This window comes from Anabrus simplex, chromosome 1, assembly GCF_040414725.1.
Source record: "Anabrus simplex isolate iqAnaSimp1 chromosome 1, ASM4041472v1, whole genome shotgun sequence".
In the NCBI taxonomy this organism is placed as follows: domain Eukaryota; kingdom Metazoa; phylum Arthropoda; class Insecta; order Orthoptera; family Tettigoniidae; genus Anabrus; species Anabrus simplex.
In genome coordinates this window covers 284015737-284038188 of record NC_090265.1, presented here as the reverse complement: position 1 = coordinate 284038188, position 22452 = coordinate 284015737, and the positions used below count along the sequence as shown (strand labels likewise).

The 22452-nt window shown below is 40.0% G+C and overlaps 1 protein-coding gene across 1 annotated transcript in view; it reads left to right on the top strand.

Moving 5' to 3' along the window:
• The window catches only part of Slik (Sterile20-like kinase), a 733683-nt gene that overhangs the window by 412575 nt on the left and 298656 nt on the right, over positions 1–22452 (top strand). The window contains exon 11 of the mRNA XM_067159768.2: positions 10706–11425. Within this exon, the coding sequence (XP_067015869.2) occupies positions 10706–11425 (720 nt within the window). The remainder of the gene's footprint in view (positions 1–10705; positions 11426–22452) is intronic.

Genomic DNA, 22452 nt, shown 5'->3' with positions numbered 1-22452 from the left:
TTCTTTGGATAAAGAAACACCTTCAGCAACTTAGTTCGTGTGCCCAGCAATATACTGAAATTCTCACAGGTATTTTGGAAGATTGAATACATATTTTGAATCAGCACTTGTATAGCAGTGTATGAAATTTCCTGTTATTTTTCTTTCTTTCTATATTTTAAATTGTACTGAGCTCAGTAGCTGCAGTCGCTTAAGTACAGCCACCATCCAGTATTCGGGAGATAGTGGTTTCGAACCCCACTGTCGGCAGCCCTGAAGAGGGTTTTCCGTGGTTTCCTATTTTCACACCAGGCAAGGATGTACCTAATTAAAGACCAAGGTTGCTTCCTTCCCACTCCTAGCCATTTCCCATCCCACATCGCCATATGACCTATCTGTGTTGGTGCGACATAAAGCAACTTGTAAAAAAATAAAATAATAATAATTGTATTATCTTAATTTATTGTTGTAGTCCTGGACCTCAGTTGTCACCTTATTTGTAAGGCAGGTGCTGATTTTGGATATTAAAAAAAAAAAAAACATTGTCATATCAGGGTGTCTGCCAATCAATATTTGTTGTTGTTAATTTTCTAAGGTATTTGAGCATTATTAATATTTTTATGGTAAGTGTTGTTATTATCTTCAATTTCTATGAAGGTTCTAACCACTTCAAAATACAGTTGAACAACTCACTGGATGGCTAAGATATGTTGCTGCATTTAAAAATAAAAGTACGGTATTTCTCTGAATCCAAGACAACCGCCACTTTTTCCTACAAAAATATTCAATCAGGCTTAAAATATGCTTTGTGAAATCATAATTTTAGTTATAACAAATTTGAAATTAAATTTGAAGAAAAAACAACAGGCACACAGAAGTATGATGTACATCCTACTTATTTCCTTAATCATTTTGATTAGAGGTATCTGATACTGCCTTTGAAAGTTCAGGGAATTCCTCTTTGCGAACCCACATTCGTATCGCATCTCATGTTATGGCCATTCCCAACCTTGCATTTTTCGTGCATATACCTCTCAATTTTATGTTTGCGACTTCTTTAAAGTGTCCTTGTTGCGAGCCACTGAATGCCTTTCTTGTAAAGTACACATTTTTAGACTATCTTTGTTTTCATGCCAGCACCGATCATTGGTAATTAGTTATGCCTTATTTTCTTGCGGCTGCTTAATTATTCTTTATTTCTGTGTGTTTAATAACCACAACTTAAAATTGGGATCATAATATTGACAAGAACCTGTTGAAAATTTGGCTAAGCGTCAGATACAGTAGACATGTTACAACTCTGCCTTTCTAAGAACTCGAAGGGTCGCAACCTTGGTATTTCAATTCGATTTATATTTCCTGCGCTGCTGGGGCTCGAAAATACATTATTTTCGACCTTGCAGTTCGCTCAAGAGAGTAATGTTTTGATGCCATTCTGCAGATTTGATAAATGCTTTGTAGAGGCTATTAGAATGTCATTCTCTCTTCACTATTTTCCCAGAACCAGTGATGTTACACAGAGGCATTGTACAACCAGCTGCCGTGGCTAGCAATGTATAACATATTTCTTAATTAAGGGTTTTCTTTTATTTCATTCATTGCTTCTAGCAATGTATAGGCCTAATAATGACGCTGACATTGAAGGTCACCAGTTTTGTTCGCGTGCATGGCTGTTTTGGGAAGCAGTGTAGTTACCAGGTAGCTGCCAATGGTGTTCATTACTCTAAGTAACTGTAGAATTATGGAACCTTACCGGAATATTCTTATACAGAAGAGGTTGTAAGTAAACTCAGAATTTCATATTATATCACAGACACTTGATATGTGCCTCACCTGTTGCTCAGCAAACATCGATAGATTCTAGCTTTGACCAGAGTCCGCCACATATCTGGCGTGATTAAGTTTACAGCTTCAGTGATATGTTTCTGCAGATTGTCCAGGTTTGCAGGTAGTGGAGGCATGTACACTCTTTCATGTATCCTCAAAGGAAAAAGTTTGCAGTCAGGTCCATTGACCTCAGTGGTCACTTGCAGAACACCTGGTCATTTTCTCCTGGGTGACCAATCCATCTGTTTGGCAGGTGCTTGTTGAAAAATGCAACATTGAGATGCCAGTGCAGTGGTGCACCATCTTGCTGAAAATGTAGTCACCACCTTCGGCAGCCAGTTGTGGCATTTTCCAATTGGTTTAAATGTTCAGTATTGGTTTGTCCTTCGAAGATAAACAAACGGTACACAGCCCAGTCTGGTTAAAAAGAAACGTTTTTTAAGTCACATTCCACCTGCAGGGTGGCATGTGGATTCTCTTTCCCCCATAGGTTCACATTGTCCTGGTTGACCTTTCCACTGCAAGTGGAAGGAACCTCACCATTGAAAATGATCGTTGACAGCAGGGCATCATCATTTTCCATTAATGCCCGAAGTTTTGAGCAGAATTCATGTTGTTTTCCTGTGTCTTGCTAGTGTAAATTCTGGGCCAATTACGGCTTGTTTGATTTGTTCTTCACATGTTTGCATAAGATCTTGCATACTGTGCTTTGCATGACCTGTAACTCGGCTGATTCTGCACGTTAACTTGTTTTGGTTGCACAGGAAAGTCTTCTCTGATGTGATAAATAACTTCCTCAAAGAATGATAAACATCTTGAATGTCCCTTGTGTTGCTCATAGGTGCATCCTTTTTTCACTGAAATTGTATTACCTGAAAATGGTGTTATTGTTAGGTAGGTTCACATTAAATTTGTGTCTGGAAGCACACTGCATCACAACGCTGTTCGTTCTAGCGAATTACAACATTCACCAGCTTTGTTGCTGTGGGGTCAGCTCGATCTTGACTTATACTGCCCTTTGATGGCAGAGGGAGGAGTGCACAGAGATCTGTGGAAGAGATAAGAAACTTTTTGAGTTAAAGTATCTCCGGGCACCAAATCTACTGGGTGGGTGAAAAAGTCATTTTTCCTAATAGTTGTTTACATTTAATTTACATTTGATTAGATATTCCTATACATATATTGTTCAAAAATGGAGGGCCTGTTTCTTGGTACATATATGATGTTTAGGCACTGATTTACATATGAAAAAACATAACTCACGACTTTTATTGATTTTTACTAATGGCTGTTCAATCATTAATTGTTGATGAAGCAGATTCTGCAGTTTCCAAGCAAAACCATCATGTTTTAGGATACCCCATAGCAAAAAATCGCATGATCAAGTTGCATGATCTGGGTGGCCATTTTGTTGTGCCATGATGGCCAGTCCATTCATGGAATTGCTGTTTCAAGGAGTTCCTCACTCATATACCAGAATGAGGCTGTGCTCCATCTTGTTGCCCTGTCAGCTGCACATTGGCAAAATGGGGGTTGTTTTCAAGTTCTGGAATAATCACTTCTTGTGACATATGAAATTATTGGTCACTGGTAACCTTTCTTTCAAAAAAGATTGGTCCTATGACAACCTCCACTTTAAATGCTACCCCAGTTGGTTATACCAGGAGTGTTTGACTCTTTTGAGATAATTTTGTGTGGACGTTTACTAGCCTGTAAACAATTGTTCTGGTTCAGTTCGACCACGTGGCTTAAATATGGCTTCATCGGTCCGTAGAATTGTTTTCGAAAAGTATGAATTGGCTTCATATTGAATAAGAAACCATTCACAGAACTCTAAATGACGGTTTGCATCATCATCTTGTAGCTCCTGCAAAAGCTTTGATCAGTATGGCCTCAGGTTGTGCAGTAGGCTTCTTGAATAATCATTCCACAGTTTGAGAGACCTCCTTCTGGTGACTTGATAATGACACAGCTCTGAGCATTATTCTCTTCCGTTCTAACTGTTCATGGTTGTCCACTTTACAGTACATTCATAATACTACCGATTTGCTCCAATCATTAGTTCACATTTCTAATTGCATTGGTGATGGGAGTTGAACATTAGGAAATCTTCTGTTAAGAATCTCCTAACACCAATACTGTGTTGTTACTGTGCTTCCACCAATATTGTAGCACGTAAACACATTGTTCTGTGGTTAATTTTTTATTCATTCATGTACAGATCCATCCCAGCACAGTAAACGCAAAACATAAACAAAACATGACTTTAGAAAACAATTGACCGAGCTAGTGGCTGCGTGTGGTTTGGGTCACATAGCTGTCAACTTGCATTCAGGAAATAGTGGGTTCGAACTCCACTGTTGGCAGCCCTGAAAATGGTTTCCCATTTTCACACCAGACATGCTGGGTCTGTGCCTTCCTTCCCACTCCCAGCCCTTTCATATCGCATCGTCGCCATGAGACCTATCCGTGTTGGTGCGATGTAGAGCAAATTAAAATAAAACCAACAACCCAATTGATTCATGAGCATGGTTACCAATCCATCACCTGTATACAAGCTGTTTATTTGTTTCAGTTTACTCACCTTGTGTAAACATATTCCAATAAGTATTGATGTCGTAACTACAGTAGAACATCTGTTAACTGGAAGAAAGTGTTGGAAGGTGGTTTTGGATAATGAAAATTTCAGATAAATTAAAATTATTAAAATACCTTTTTTATAGTGAAGAAACTTTTTTCGACATTTTGGATTAAAGTACATTGAGACAGTAGAATTACAGTGCTAACAAAGCATTTTAATAAACTGAAACTACTGTACATATTTAAAACAAACCATGTTCCATAGTGCACATATTTATACTGTACATAATGCACTTCTTTTTTTTTTTTTAACATGTTTTACTTCCTTTTGTTTTCACATCATTTTCTAGCCCTTATGTCACATCATTTCATTAGCAGAACGTCAGAAGGCATTGATTCATCTGAGTTGGCAACAGAAGGGAAGGAGGCAGTCAAGGTCAGAATCCAATCATTCTGATACTCATCCCCTTTGTCAAAACTTAACAAAAAAAACAATGGAAAGAATAAAAGTGGTAAAACAAACTGGGTGGGCAATAGAGAAGGGAAGTAGGCACTCGAGGTCAGAGTCCATGCATTCTGTTACTCATCCCCTTAACATAACATAACATAACATAAAATAACATAACGAACAATGTTCCTTTAATTCGTTTTAACAGAAAACGTTTATTTTCAGTCGTTTTGGTTTAACAGTATTTTGGTTAAAAGTATTCCAGATAACAGAGGTTCTACTGTATTTGAAATCAAGAAGTATTCTTGTGGTCACCCTGTACAGATACATGCAGAAATTAAACAGGAAGTAGCAGATGTTCTACTGAATAGTGTGAAAGAAGAAAGTTTCTGTAAGGCTCAAGAATGTCTATCACTATTGGTCACTGATGTGAATATTATTTATGGTTTTGATGTACCTTTGTTTTACTGGGCGGTCCAACAGCCCGTTGCGATCCAATTTTATGCATCCCTTCACATTTACTACAATTCTCAAAGGCATCAGTCCCTCTCCCTAAACCGGGGTAATACGAGGACGGTTTGAAAAGTTCTCGGAATCACTGCTAGATGCAGTGCTAGAGCAACGAGGTTCCCGCGCAATAATCACACATCCTTTGTGAGTGAACACGTGGCACGTCAGTGCTCTAGCTGCAGGAGTGTGGTAGTGACGACTCTTTGTTGTTGTTCCCGCGTAGTGATTTGTGACAATGGAAAAAACTGAGATTCGAGCAGTGATTAAATACTTTGTAAAGAAAGGTATGAAAGCAAAGGAAATTCATGCTGACTTTCAGAACACACTGGGGGACTCTGCTCCTTCATTTTCAACTGTTGCCAAGTGGACCAGTGAGTTTAAATTTGGTCGAGAGAGCTTGGATGATGATCCGCGTAGTGGACGGCCAAAAAGTGTAACGACCGCAGAATTTATCGCAAAAGTGCATAAAATGGTCGTGGAGGATCGTCGACTGAAAGTGCGGGAGATTGCGGAAGCTGTAGGGATGTCTTCTGAATGGGTATATTATATTTTAACCGAAGAATTGGGTACGAAAAAATTATCCGCAAGATGGGTGCCGCAGCTCTTGATATTGGACAACAAACGCACCAGATTGGAAATGTCCGAACAAAGTCTGGCCCGTTTTCAGTGCAACCAACAAGATTTTTTGCACCGGTTTGTGATTACAGATGAAATTTGGGTCTACTACTATACCCCAGAGACAAAACAGCAGTCAAAGCAGTGGAAACATGCTGATTCACCACCACTAAAGAAAGCAAAGGCAGTGCGTTTGGCCGGAAAGGTCATGGCCTGAGTTTTCTGGGATGCAAAAGGCATTCTGCTGATAGATTATCTTCCTACTGGCCAAACAATTACGGGGCAATACTATGCAAACCTCCTAGACCAACTACAAGAAAAGATATGCGAAACAAGGCCTGGTTTGGCAAGGAAAAAGGTCATCTTTCATCAGGACAACGCTCCGCCGCACACAAGTGTTCCATGGCAAAACTTCATGAACTGGGGTACAAATTGTTGCCACATCCACCTTATTCAAGTGATTTGGCACCATCAGACTTTCATCTATTCCCCAGGCTGAAAATTTTCCTCGGTGGACTGAGATTTTCTACAAGGGAAGAACTGACAGCCGAATTGGAGATGTATTTTGCAGGCCTGGAGGAATCTCATTTTCGAGATGGGATCAAAGCATTGGAACATCGCTGGACCAAATGCATTAGTCTACAGGGAGACTATGTTGAAAAATAAAAGCAGTTTCACCGAGGTAAGATACTTAATTCTAGTACATTCCGAGAACTTTTCAAACCACCTACGTATCTTAGTATTTTTCACAGACTGATTTGTTTATTTGACCCTGAAAGGGGCCGTTGGTATGGAGCTGGGTTTATAGAGGCTAGGAAACATGTGACAGGATTTCAGTTATGCACAGCGTTTAACACAGCACCTTCTCGAACTGACGACCTCCGCGATCGATACAGAGCTGTGCACGATGTTGTAAGGACCGTCTGGCCCATTGCAACATCTCTGGCGAAATGGATTGGCATACCTCGGTGATGAGCTGTCTAAGGTGACAAGGGCTGGCCGGCTCTTGTGCATACACCAGAAAAAAATCCAGGGGTGTAAGATAGGGCGATCTGGCGGGCCAGGGGACAGGTCCTCCCCTACCTATCCATTTATCAGGATACGTTGCATGGAGATGGTTCCGGACGACTACCGCCTCTCCATCATGTTGAAACCACATCCTGCAATAGTCAAGGAGTGGCACATATTCAAAAAACGGTGGTGGTTCATCTTGGAGAAACCGCAGATAGCGTTGACTGGTCAGATGGCCCTCAAAGAAATGGGGACCAATGAGGTGATCACCCATGATTCCACACCATACATTCACATCCCACTGTACCTGAAAAGCTGTCAGTTGCACCCAATGGGATTATCCACACTCCATTAAAGCACACTATGGCGATTAATGGTTCCATTGTTGTTGAATCGTGCTTCATCTGTAAGTAAGAGAGTCGCTATAAAAGCAGGATCAGTGTCCACATGCTGTAAGATCCATTGACAGAACGCCACCCAGGCATCGAAATCATGACCATGGATCTCCTGGTGTAAGTACAGATGGTACAGGTGAAACTGGTGGGTATTGATATCCGCATAACAGACACTCAGCTGATGTTCATCTCCTGTGCAATGGCCCATGTGCTAGTATGAGGATTATGCTGAATAGCATTGAAGACGACCTCTTCCTGTCATCTGTCCGGATAGCGTTCCTGGTACAGGCGTTGTGCCTGGTATGCATTCTGCCTAGCTTCTTCATAGATAATTAACATATCCACATACTCATCTCTGGAATACATCTCGAGGAAGTGAATAAACTTTGTGTTGTGAATTGCTTCAAAGGAGAGGAGAGCACGCAGCTACATACTGCATTCTGCTTCTCCACACACTGCCTGCTATGTGATATTGTGGTGTTCCTTAAAATGCTGAATACAAAAGAATTACGATTTCACTCAAACTTAGCAAATATGAAGCACACTGTAGACACACCGAAGTAAGGGAAAGAGTGGAAAGCTTCCCCTGCACATTCCAGAAGACGTGTTTTTTCAAGACGTGGAGAAATTTTGAATTTAAATTACTCTGTAAAAGACTTTTTTTAAATGTAAAGGCAGTTTTGAATTAAAAGTCTGAATTGTGGAAATGGGACAGACATTGTTCTTTGAATTACGAATTATCAGTATTTCAAAATAAACAATTTAAATAACATGAAAAACCCTACCTCATGTGTCCGGGAACAAAAGCTTCTTCGAATTAGGCGAGATTTTGAATTTACCAATTTTGAATTATCAAGGTTCTACAGTATATTGTGGGTACTTAGATTACCTTTAAATAAATTAAGAATTTTGGACTTACTTCTCTTCTAACCATGGCTGCCCATTGCTTTCTTTGAATTGAGTCCCTGGGAAATACTTTCATAATAAATCTTTTCTGCGGCTTGTTGGTACAGCAGAAAGCACATCAACACTGCATTTTCACCAACTCAGTAAACTACGATCATTAAAACGTGTTTACGATACAGTGGTAGTGGATCAAGCTCAACTCCAGACACAGCCAATCGGAAATCAAACAGAGTTGACAGCATTGTATCTATATAGTCACTGTAGTCCAAATGAGAATACGCTAGACTCTTGCTAATCCGACCATTCCTTGCACAGAGAGGTGCCAAAATAGAGAGATTGAGTGTGTCTGGGTAATTTAGTTGAATACCTTCTTTATCGAATCCAAAATTACAATGCAGTATTCATACATTTAAGAAAACTCGAACAGAAAAATTTAGTGTTGGAGTTTTCTATGCAAAATATCATTCCCTATGAAATTTTTTGATGCAATGAAGATGCTCACTGGTGGCATGCTTTGTTGTGCAACAACTTCACAAGCATTATATCAATACTGCATGTATTTGATTTTTCGACTAAAATATACTCCAGGAAGATTTTTGCAACTTCGGCACCATCAAAGTGGGAAATGCTCTCCACTCCTGTTACGTCATCACCTTTGTAATTTTCATCACGTTCCTGCACACTTTCGATTATTTTTTCATGGGTTAACATTTGGTCTACTGTGCAATTGGCCTCGCTTAGCCACTTAGTAATGTCTTCTCATCAATTTTCTCTCTTTCTGGAAGCTTGTGGAACATGTCATTTTACTGACAAGTAAGTGTCACGAATTGATGCATTAATTGATACATCAATGTCGCTTTGACTCCAATTTGTCAAAAATTTCCACTTTCTGCTTTAGATAGGTAAAATGAGTTTCATTTTGTAGACATGATATTGCTAACTGAAGCCACAATTTCAGAATTCATTGACACATTGTTGGCATCCATTTAATAGCTATAGCACAGATGTTGATTGCAATTCTTAACAGGATAGAAGCTCATCTCTACAATAGGCTGGATTGGTGAGTGGCAGGATTAGTGAGAGTTTTGTGTAGTTACGTTGATTATCAAGATTAAGGTATATAGTACTGAATGAATGGAATTTTACACAAGGAAGAGAAGCTGTGTTGTACCTTCACTAGAATAGCAACACAACTCAAAAATGAACATTTTTGAGAAAACAAATTTAAAATTTAAAACACCATATCAAATCAAGGATAATATTTTATCAGAGTATTTCTACATGATAACATTCAGTATATATGACATCACATTTTCACAGAGTTGGAATGAAATAAATCACAATTATTCTTGACTGCTGATGTTCAGTATGCTGAAATCGTATAACAGCATTTGTTATTTTTCATGAGAAAGATACGATTTACACTTATGACAATTTTCTAGCTCAATTGAGTGCTTATTTTTGCACATGGTGCATGTCATAACTAAAATACAACTTTCTTTTTAGTTATGCCAATATTCTTGCGGGGTGCGAAATGTAGTCTTCACACTTTAATATAAAGGATGCAAAAAAGAAAGCTGTAATACTGTATTGTCATGATCTATAGAAATGGAAAAACTAAATGGGTATTTGCATTCAAAATAGAGGTTATAAGATGTAAAGAAATGACTTTTAAGTTGGCCGCAGGAAGAGGAACTGCAGAATTGGCAGACTGTTTCACCATCTGTGCTGATCCAATGGTAAATCTGGAACAATATAAAGGAATATTGCTGCAGAGTTGTTTATTTTAACTTCATTTTAATTTACATCGTGCAAAAATACCATTGTACTCTTCTTCTATATCAGGGCCTCTCAGAGTGCATGCACCGTGCACGGTGCAAAAGAGGCCTTTGCTTGGTTGACCAGAGTGCAGACACCCACTCCTCGATTTGGAGCAATAGCACTGTCTCTCTCTTTCCACACGCCTGTCTCGCTCGCTCCGCCTGTCTCCCTCTTCCTCACTTGCTCCTTACGCTCCACATCCGAGCCGAGTTGAGCCGAGTAGCCCAGAGACGAAGCGTTGGTCTGAGGCGAACCGAGCAGGACCGATGCACAGTGCACGGAGCTCTTGCGCCTCGAATTGCACGCGTGAAATTTTGGGCATTTGAGAGGCCCTGTTCTATATCCTACATAACTTTAACAAGATGATTTCCATTAGTTTGTTAGTAAATAATTAATCCTTAATCTTTAATAAAAGGTGTCTATTACACGTATTTTTGGAACTATTTGAAAATAGTATTTTTACTCTATATTATTTGCGAGAACCACATCAGTTGACGTCTGTCAATGTGTACAACTTTAAGTTAGAAAATGATGATGATGTTTTTAAATGTTTAATTTTTTTTTTCCTTAACTTTGTTCAGTAGTTGTAATATGTCTTCTGGATTGCTTTCAGGGTCTAAGAAATTGGTGGAGCCTACACCACCAGAGCCTAAGTTAAATAAATCCATGATAACCATTACATCAGATTTACGTGAAGACTTAAGTATATCTTCAGGTAATGTGACGCAAGTGACTGTTGTAACCACACATCCCCCAGTGCTCCTTCCTCCAGTAGATAGTTCCACACCTGTTAAACCTCCCCATGGACCCTCTGATGAAGTAGTTATTGTGGCAAATGAGACAAACAAAACTCAAATCAATGAATCCTCGACAGATGATGATTCCTATCAGTTATTGGACTCATTGGAGTATGGCATACATCAGCCTCTTCAGGATCGGCCTATCAGTATTGTGTCGGATAAATCTAACATAAAGGGTCAAAAACTAGATGAAAGTGAAGTGCTAATAGTGAACTCAAGCTTTGTAGGTGTTGATGAGGGAGATACAGCAGAATCTAGGGCATGTCTGGAGTTAACCTTAGGAGATTTTCCAACCGAGTATGACGAAGAAGATGATTTGTTTCTAGCAAAAAAACGGCAGGATATGAGTCATGTATCTGTAGTCACAGTGGGTGAGGAGAAAGAGCAAGTGAAAGATTCTGCCTCTGTTGTGCCTGATCCCGGAGCTGGAGGAGATATGCAAGAATCAAATCCAAGTGTTCTTGGTCTTGGCTCCCAGAGTGATATTTCAAATGCATCTGCTGCAAGAAGTATAAGCAGTAAGAGTGACTCAGGTAAATATTTCTGGTTCTTTAGAACCTTTTTAAATAGCACTTGTATTTGAACATTAAGTAGTTAATTAACCTATAAAATTAAAGTTAAAATTTGCTATTCACCTATAATTGTATAAAGATTGTCTCACAAGAATTTATAAGTTGTAGGGAAATGAAAACCCAGCATCAGGAAGACATTAGTTTAGAAGAATAAAATTTAGGCTAAGCAATTGTCTAGGTAACATTTTTATTTGATTAATGTTTCCAGGTCACTGGTTCTAGTATGCATGAGAAAACCAGTGACATGGTGGTACATTAATAACTGCTGTAGTTGCCATGATTTTGAATTCAAGCATGCAAATATGCATCCATTTTGTCATACAGGTGCCATATGTCATTTTGTGGGACTGAGTTCCACGCCTGTTGTTCTTGGTCAGTCAAATCAGCAACAGTTAACCCTTTCCACTTGAATTATTTGTAAATCCTGATTTCTCCCAACTCGTATTTCAGTCAGCATTCTTCTTAAAACCTGGTATTAAGTACCGGTTGTAACAATATATACAGGAAGGAACTACAAAATTAATGAATGTATGGTATGTACCAGTAAAATATAGCCCAGATTTACTATTTAACCCATTGCCTTGCAATGACGGAAATATCTGTCATTGTCCGCGGGTTGCCATAAATGCAATGACGGAAATTTCCGTCCACCCTCTTTATTGCTTTGTCGAGGTTTCCAAGGGTACATATCGATATTTCTTTGCAATCCCAACATGTCTACGAGATGTTGGTAATCTTATTTCAGCTATCTTTGCCCTTCAGCTACGTATTTCGCCGCCAAAGAGTCTAAATACAATAGAGTAAATTGCCGCGTAAAGCTTTAGTGAAGGTAAAGTCAACGTCATGGCCGAGTCGGATGAAGCTCGAATATTACATTTCTTGGAGGAAAGCGATGTCAGTGATGGTTTTCCTGATGAAAGTGATACTGAATTACCTTTGAGTGACGATAGCATTAGTAATTCCAAAGAATTAGATGACATTATTGAAGAAAATGAAGACGGGGATGCAGGTGGGCGTGTGCATAACCTAGAAAACTGAACGTGTACAAAAATAGACAATGTACCAAATAATGTGTGGTGTAATCTTGCTACCACAGAGTTCAGTTCTCCAAGCCCCATAGTTTTTCTTCTGCTGAAAGAAGGTATTGATCCGGTTTGTCAGTCTTGTATTTATTATTATTATTATTATTATTATTATTATTATTATTATTATTATTATTATTATTATTATTATATAATTCGCTGGGGCCATCAAGGACCACGTTAAGTCTTGTTGCATTTGACACTAAACTTGGCCTTCTTTAGAGCCCAAATTTCCCTCATTCTTTGTGAGTGGGCCTGCTTACGCTCCTCTGTCCAAGGGGCACCGTGTCTTCTCTTCGGTTGCTCGTCTCGGTTTAGCCCGTTCGTCAATATTTTCTTGCGGAAGAGATCTATGTTAAGGGCGTCTTCAGCTGAGATATGTAGCATTTGCAGGTCTTCTTTGGTATTTCCAAACCAGGGAATTGTGGTTTTGGGGTTTGAATCAAAAAAGTGAAAGATTTCTTTAGTTAACTTTCTTCCGTCCATTCTTTTCAGATGACCGTAAAATCGTGCCCATCTTTTTCTGATTGTGTTGGTAATTTTCTCTATTTTGCTGTAGACTTCCTTGTTGGATCTCTTTTGATGGATTCCATTTTTGTACTTTGATCCCAAGATTCCTCTCACAATTTTGCGTTCTCTTTTCTCCAGTTCTTCAAGGAGTCCTTTGTTGGCATTTAGAGACAGGGTTTCGGCTGCATATAGAACTACTGGCTTCAGAACTGTTTCATAGTGACGTATCTTGCTGTTTTGGGAAAGGCATTTTTTGTTGTAGATTGTGCAGGATGTTTGGTAGGCTATTTCCAGTTTGCGTACTCGCTCTTGAAGTGCTTCTTTGTCCAGTCCATTTTTCATGATCTCACCCAGGTATTTGAATTTGTCTACTCGGGTGATGTCCCTGTATTTTGTATGGAGTTTTGATGGAGCCTCTTTGATGTTAGTCATTACTTCTGTTTTCTGAAACGATATCTGCAAACCAGTTTGTTCGGCAATTTCCTTTAAAATTTCAACTTGAGCTCTAGCGGTTTCTATGTCGTTTGAGAGAACAGCAATATCATCGGCAAATCTTAAGCAGTCTGTTGTGATCCCCTTGGATTTGGTTCCTATGCTCAATGGACTGTAGTTGGTTTCCTGTAATCTCACCCGCCAGGTTCTGATGATCTTTTCAAGAACACAGTTGAAGAGTATCGGGGATAGTCCATCACCTTGTCGGATTCCTGTTTTGATGTCAAAGGAATGCGAGAGACATCCGTGGAACTTCACCTTGGATTTTGTATTGGTCAGGGTGGCTCTAGTTAATGCCAGCAGTTTCAAATCAACTCCAAATTCATTTAAGATGTTTAGCAGGACTTCCCGGTCAATGGAGTCGTACGCTTTCTTAAAGTCCACAAAGACAGACACATACTGCTCGGACCTTAGTGTACAATATCTGATTATCGTTTTGAGATTTTGGATCTGTTCAGCTGTTGAGCAACCTTTTATGAACCCTCCTTGGTATTCACCTATTTGATGTTCGACTTGTGCTTCCAAACGCTCTAGGATGGCAAGTGATAGAATTTTGTAAGTCACGGGTAGCAAAGATATTCCTCTGTAGTTGTTGATGTTCTTCATGCTGCCTTTTTTGTGTAGTGGATGGATCAAAGCTATTTTCCAATCTTTGGGTAGGGTCTCCTTGTTCCAAATTTCTTCTATTTGCTTTTGCAAAATATCAAGTGATTCCTCTGGGGCATATTTCCATAGTTCTGCTACTACTGAGTCTTCACCCGGCGCTTTGTTATTTTTGAGACGGGCAATGTGGCGCTTGATTTCATCTGTCGGGTGGTCTGGAATCCGGGTACCTGAGTAAGGGTTCCTTGGTCTCAATGGCGCTTTGCGGTTTAGAGCAATTAAGTAAATTCTTGAAGTAATCTGCCAGAATGCTGCAATTTTCTTCATTTGACGTCGCCAGTGTGCCGTCCTTTCGCTCAAAGCATAGAGATGGTGGTTTATAGCCAGTGAGTTTGCGTTTGAAGGCTCTGTAGTACTCTCTGCTTTCATTCTTCCTAAAGTTTTGTTCTATCTTTTCAATGAGAGATTTTTCGTATTTACGTTTCTCAGTTCTGAACACCCTAGCTGCTTGGGCACGTTGGGTTTAGTAGGTTTCCCAATCATTTTCTGATTTCGTAGAGTAGTACTGTTTCCATGCATTGAGTCTTTCTTGGAGGACTAATTCGAAGGTACCATTCCAGCAGGCATGCTTTTTGCTTCTCTTGATTTCTGCAACGTCTTTGGCAGCCTCAACAAGGAGACTTTTGGCGTTGTTAAAGTCACAGACATTTGGTCTAGCCTTCTCCTGGAACTCCTCGACCCTTTGCCGAAGTTTATCGTTGTTGAAGCGTGTGATATGTTTGGTTGTCTTCCTTGTGTTTGCGGGAATTGGTTTGAATTTGATAAGAGACATATAATGATCTGAGGCCACATTGATGCCTTTCTTTACCTTCACATTCATAATCTCAGGGCTGTTTCTCCTGGAGATTGCAACGTGATCAATTTGGAACTCTCCGAGAGCTTGGACGGGAGAACGCCAAGTCATTTGCTTTCTGGGTAGATGGCAAAATTGGGTCGACATGACCTGCAGGTTTTGATTTTCGCAAATGGACACCAGTCTTTTGCCGTTGGGATTGGTTCTTTTGTGAGCAGGGTAATTTCCTATAACTTTCTTGTACTTCTGTTCATGGCCTAGTTGGGCATTGAAGTCACCCAAAAGAAGCTTGATATGGTGTTTGGGGATTTTGTGTAATTTTTCATCCAGTAGGTCCCAGAAATTATCAACTTCGTCTGGATCAGACTTGTTCTTATCGTTTGTAGGAGCATGTGCGTTAACTAGGGCGTAGGTTTTGTTCGCGCATTTAATTGTGAGTATAGACAATCTGTCATTCACAGGTTCGAAATTTGCAACCGATTTAAGGACTTTGGTTCTAACAGCAAATGCGGTTCCAAGCATCACAGCTCCATTGAGGATTCCTCTTTGCGCTTTGCTCTTGAAAAATCGGTAGCCTTCGGATTCAAAAATCTCTTCATCTGGGTACCTTGTTTCCTGTAGGGCCATTACGGATATCTGATTTTCGTGAAGAGCTTTGGTGAGGGTTTTCAGCTTGCCAGTTTGTGTAAGTGAATTTATGTTGAAAGTTGCTAGAAAGGTTTTAGATTTTGGCCTGAGTTTTTGACTCTTCGGGGTACACCGAGACGCTCCGACTCGTCTCTTGCATGATGTTGAGTCTCCCCCAGAATGCGAATGAGACTCGTGCACTGTGGCATTCACGACGAGGGATTTATCCGAAGATTTACCCCCTGGGGTATGTTTCTTGAAATGTTGTGCCATCATGCTTTTTGACTTGACTTTGCTTTGGATGGGTACCCATCCTTTTACAACTAGGGTTGTTAGCCCTAGAGGTTGCCTCAAGATGTTTTCTGGCTTCTGGTCATTTACCAGTCTTCGCCGTAACCCTGGCAAGGGACCAGTTTTTTTTTCACGGTGGTATTTTATTTCCCTATTACCCTCTGACTCTGCTGGCGGCAGAGCCAGCGAGCTTCCCCAATTCCAATGGGACGCGCCCGATGGAGGTAACCGGTAAATCCCCACACGGGTTGTTATTATTATTATTATTATTATTATTATTATTATTATTATTATTATTATTATTATTATTATTATTATTATTATTATTATTTCGTTATGCCTGACTAATGAGCGCAATTAAACTTATTTAGCTGATGTCGTTGCCTTTTCCTTTTCCCAAAATCTCTTCATCTTCTCACTGTGGCTTTTCTTGCGAGGTCTGCTATGACTGCAGTGGAAAAATCCCAAGGGAAAGAACAGGGGTGAATCCTACTATGAATGTGATAAGTGTAAGGTGGCACTGCAGGTATATGAGTATTTTAAGATCTACCACACTCTGTTGAACTATTGTTAGAATGTAAACTGTGTTTCATTGTGTTAACTTGCTGTAGCAAAAGTGTTCTCTTTGAAGCCAGATTAAATCTCAATCAATGTATATTTATTTTCAAGAAAAATTGCAGTTCAGTGGTTTAATTTATAATCTTACCAGTTATGTCTCAGGGCATTTCCAGGTAAATTATAGCTAGGGCTAGGTACAGGAGGAGGGGTCCTATCTACAAGAAAACTTGAAACTTCTTTTAAGAATGAAGTTTATTCAAATAAATGCATGTTGAATTGGATATCACCTTGGTGTAGATTTTCGTCATCTTCAACATCGCCTATGAGGTAACCCGTACTCCCAGGTCACCGTGCTGAACTGGACTGGAACTCGTGCTGCAGGCCTCATTTGTCACCATAGAATGGAGCGGGAACACCTAGGTTGGTCCGACATGGGATCGAACTCGTACCTCTGAAGTTCTAGATGGTCTCCAACGGTCTTGCAGGGGAATCACTCATTTTATTACTCACATGAGTGTCCACAATTGCACAGTCGCCCGACACTTAGTTGACACCAATGTTTGAGTTAATAATATGACGTTGATTTTCACTAGTCCCTTGTAGATAAAATTTAAATGTTATTTAAAGATGAAGATGCGGATCGCATCAAATTAAGAAAAGAAATAAATCACAGTTCATGAACATAAGCTTTAGAAATAACGAAACTGAAGACTGTTCATATATTTTGCACAGTTTGTGGTTGCTTTCCACTGAAATATGGTCGTACTTGACACTAGAATAAATATGCGACTGCACAAGAGTTTATCCAACGGACACTGCTATCAGTAACGCACTAATAAAGTATTAATCACTTTGAGGAAGAAATATGGCAATTATTATGCACAGTTCAAAATTCAACTCCGTTTGAATTAAGTTCACTTCGTTTGCTTCAACTCAGAATTTGAAGAAATAATAAAGTTAGCAGTTATTATATACAGTTGTAAATTCACTTCATTATGAATTGAGTATCGTTCATTTCTACCCAGAGTTAATCACTTGTGTCGAAGCACACGAGTATAAATTGTGTAATAGGTAATCACTTGCATTTATGGTAGTGAAAAAGTTTAAACACTTTCATGATCACTTCTACTTAATAAATGAAAGAAAATAAGCTGACTGAGTTTTAAGAAATTCCACAGTTAATAATATAATGTAGCAGTGTGTCACTTTGAAATTTACAACACTTGCTGGTAAGACACTTAAGTTCCACAATTGTAAAGTGGTAAGAAACTAAGTTCCACAATTATAAAGACTTGCCAATGTCGAAGTTTCTATACACACACAAAATCTGTTTCAATCAACTGACAGAATCTAAGTCCACTGTAAAACTTATCACATATCGGAGTTTCTACTCGTGCACGGATTCTAAGTTCCAATTAACTGACAGAATCGAAGTCCACTATGAAGACTTGTAGAATTTGAAGATGGATTTTGACAGCACTTCGTCTCGATGAACAGAGTAATAGTGTAGTGCGGTGAGTGAGACTGGACCCCCAGCTATGACTGACTGACTTGGTTGGGTTGAGCTTGTCTTATATACTATTTGTGCTTCTACGTCATCAGATATCATGCTTTCTATGAAGTAGAATAACTCGAGAATCCCTCAATGGGTTTACTTAAAACTTAATATTAGAGGGCGTTTACACGATTCTCTACAAAATGATGTATCCCTCAAGTTGATACGATCATTATTACAGGAGTTTTGAAAATTTCCTGGTCGAACATTCAGGAAGGTGTGACATTTCTTCTAGAACATGCCAGTCCTTGCCGGGTAGCACGTGGCAGAACAGGCAGGTAGCCTATCTTGCTCCTGCGTCCACATCACTCGTAGAGCTGTAGCTGCTTCAGGTCGGCTCACTTCGCTGAGCGTAGACAGACCAAGCTCGCAGTAAATGTCTTGCGTGATAATTAAATATTATTTATCTAAAAAATACGGCATGTACCGCACATAACTAGTACAGTATTTACGTGACACAAAGTAATGTTTTTCACTTTCTTAACGGTATGTTTGAGTGCATGGAAGCGTTCAGTCAATGCCTGGATGGAACCCTGGTTGCTTATCCAACCAGTCTTCCCTAAAATAATCCTGCATTTCTGCCTTACTGTTCATCCCCATGCTGATAAATACACCAATAAATACCATCAGCTTTTCTGAAGTCACAGCTCTCCAAGAAAACCAAATAGATCCCTTCTGGAGTGGAGTATTTTGCTGTATTTCATTTCGGCAAATTTGTTTGTCTCATGGGCAATAGAGGTTAGCAACTGATCAGTAAAAATTAGCTGCCAGGACTCTAGTTCTATTTTAGGTCTATTGTCACAACTTAGGAATGCACTGACTAATCTGTAAGGAAATTTGGGTAATCCTGAATCACCCGTTCTCCACGATCTCCAAGGTATGTTTGAAGTCAGCACGGTATGAGTGGGACCGGGACAAGTCATAGTACTATCGCCTCCTCCATGATTCTTGCGATGCTGATATCATTATCATTACTTGAATCGCTAATGGATATCGCCAGATTCAAAATTTTCATCAATTTCATGGTCATTATATTCAGAATCAGCCAAAATAGATGCAAGAATCTCAGCTATGCTCATACTGTGCGCCACCATGTTGTTTCATGTGACTGCTTTCCGTTGTCAAGGAAACGGAGCAATTTTGCTGAGCAAAGAGGAACTAAAACTCTCCTATTTGGTTTCTTTCGGTTTCCAGAAGGGACCAGCACTTATGAAACAAAGTACAAAAGCCCTGGCATGCCAGGTAACCTAGCAGCAATTGGCAAAGCGTGTCGACTTGGGGTCGACACACGAGCTATAACGCTGAGTGACAGCTGTCGACCAGAGGTTGACACGCGAGCGGAAAGGGTTAATGCTGGTATTGGATGTCAGTGGATTTTTTGTCCCATAATGTTGCACACGTGCTCAGTGGGCGTAAGATTTGGTGATCTCACAGGCCAGCGCAACTGGTTGACACTCTGTAGAGTACACTGGGTGACAGCAGCATTTCTGTTGGAAAACACCCCCTTGAACAATGCGAATGAATGGCAGCACAACTGGTTCAGTCACAAGTCTGATGTACAGATCTGCTGTCAAGGTTCTTGGGATAATAGCAAGAGTGCTCCTGCTGTCAAACGAAATCACTCCTTAGACCATAACTCCTGGTGTAGGTCCAGTGTGTTGACACCACAGACAGCTTGGTTTCAAGCACTCACCTGGCCTCCTACTATCAACCTACAGCCATTACTGGCACCAAGACAGAAACGGCTCTCATCTGAGAACACAACAATCTCCATTCCATCCTCCAATGAGCTCTAGCTTGACACCACTGAAGTCGCAGACGGCTGTGATTCACAGTTAGTGGCATGAATATATAAGACATCTAGCTCAGAGATGTCCCTCAAGTAATCGATTTGTTACAGTTTGCTGTGTCCCTCTGGTGCCAACATAAGCTCTGAAGGCTGCCTCAGCTGCAGTACTATCCACCACAACCATGCGGTGAATATGGTGGTCTTCCCACTTTGTAGTAGCCCATGTGCGGTTGAACCCCATTCTCCATGAGGCAGTGCCTTCCAATAACCATTGTTGCCAACAAGAATGCAACTTTTTTTTCAATATCATGGAAGGATCATCCATCTATAGCCCTATTACATGGCCTTGTTCAAACTCAGTAAGCTGCTGATAGTGCCTTCTTCATCCTTTAAAGGCATGTTTGACTCACACCTACCTCACAGCTTAACAGCAGACGATGACTAATGTTCATGAAGTGTGCAGCGCATATTTAAAGCAAACTTGCTTTGCAAGGTCATAGTGGCGCTACTACTATTTGTTCACTAGCATACAGTCTGACTCGTTGGCTGAACGGTCAGTGTACTGGCCTTCTGTTCAGAGGGTCCCGGGTTCGATTCCCGGCCGGGTTGGGGATTTTAACCTTGTTGGTTAATTCCAGTGGCACGGGGGCTTGGTGTATGTGTTGTCTTCATCATCATTTCATCCTCATCATGACGCGCATGTCGCCTACGGGAGTCAAATAGAAAGACCTGCACCTGGCGAGCCGAACCCGTTCTCAGATATCCCGGCACTAAAAGCCATATGACATTTCATTTACTAGCATACAAATTTGAATAGGTATGATTTTTCAGATGTGCAAACACACATCCCGAATTTCATTTATCTAGCACAAGTACTTCTTGGTGTTGGTATTTCATTTTCTGACAGTGTATATTTAAACCCTTGTTGGCATTTACTGATTGAAGAGTTGTATGTGCATATAGTGTATCATTTTTAGTAATAAATTACTTCTAGTCATTCTTGTGATATTTCTCCTTCCTCTTCTTTTTTCTTTGATTAAATATTTGTCTTTTATGTCTTATTGTTAGATTAATATTCATATCTGAATGCTAACCAAAAGCAGCATTATACATGTTGAGGGAACATACGCAAAGCAGAAACTTACCTGATAAAATTGTGGTTGGTAGGATACATACTGAACATGAATTTCTCATGATGTTTAATGTTTAGTACAATCTTTGTTTTGCCAACATATTCCACTAATATGGTTTGTGTTCGAAATTTTGAACCACGAGAGTTGCCTTGTTTCTGTGTATGTACATTTTAGAAATATTGCATCTTCTTCTTAGTACTTATCCTACCTTGCCACAGGTTCTACTATTTTGCATACCGATCGTCTCTTTGTTCGATCATGACCATTATGGAAAGAGACTGTTGTGTTGCATGTCTTCTTTTAGATATTCAAATTACTGTTTCTTAGATCATCCAAAGTACCAGCATCTATTTAGTTTGAGCTGGAGGGTCATCTTGGCCTTTAATTTCTTGTCACAGTGCATGATGAGGGCATATCAGTGCAAATGAGCCTTCTACATTTTCTTTACCAAACTACCTGGTCGTGCAGTTAGGGTTGGGCAGCTGTGAGTTTGCATTCAGGATATTGTGGGTTTGAATCCCACCGTTGGCAGGCGTGCAGATGGTTTTCTGTGTTTCTCATTTTCACACCAGGCAGGCTGTACATCAATTCAGGCCATGGCTGCTACCTTCCCAATCCTAGCCCTTTCCAATCTTTCCGTCACCAGAAACCTTTGATGTGTTAGTGCGATGTTAAACAAGAAGCAGAAAAGAATTTGTTTTTTCTGCTCCAAAGACATTATAACTTGGGCATTACTGTTCTTGTCATGTCAGGTCGTAGGAGACTGAGTGCTGTACGAAATTTGCACATCACGATGTAGAGAGCCTGCTCACATTTGAAAGGTACTGGGCTGCATTCTGAACTGTAGAGGACTGAGCTCGATAGCTGCAGTCGCTTAAGTACGGTCAGTATCCAGTATTCGGGAGATAGTGGGTTCGAACCCCACTGTCGGCAGCCCTGAAGATGGTTTTCCGTGGTTTCCTTTTTTCACACCAGGCAAATGCTGGGGCTGTACCTTAATTAAGGCCACAGCCGCTTCCTTGCTATTCCTAGGCCTTTCCTATCCCATCATCGCCGTAAGACATATCTGTGTCGGTGCGACGTAAAACAAATGGCAAAACAAATAGTAGTAGAACTGTAGAGGGTATTTAGCCATATGGTGCTCTTGTAAACCTGGGCCGTACGGTAGATGGGTAAATAGATCAAGGAACCAAGGCACTCACATTGTAAAACATTCTTAAAATCCTGGCTGCTCGCATAGAAGGTTCTAGATGTCTGTTATCTGCACTCCATATATTTGGTTTCTTGGTGTTCAGCCAACAGTCATTCTCTGCTCACATGGTGTCTCACTTCTGCACTTATTCTTAAAGAATATGGCTGACACGATGACATTAGTATACATTAATGCCTATTGATTATCAGTTGTTATTTTATCTCCACTAAGTTTGAAGAACATGGGTGGGAGGTCTGAGTTGTGGTAGATGCTGATCTGTATCAAGAAAGCAGAAGACTTCCC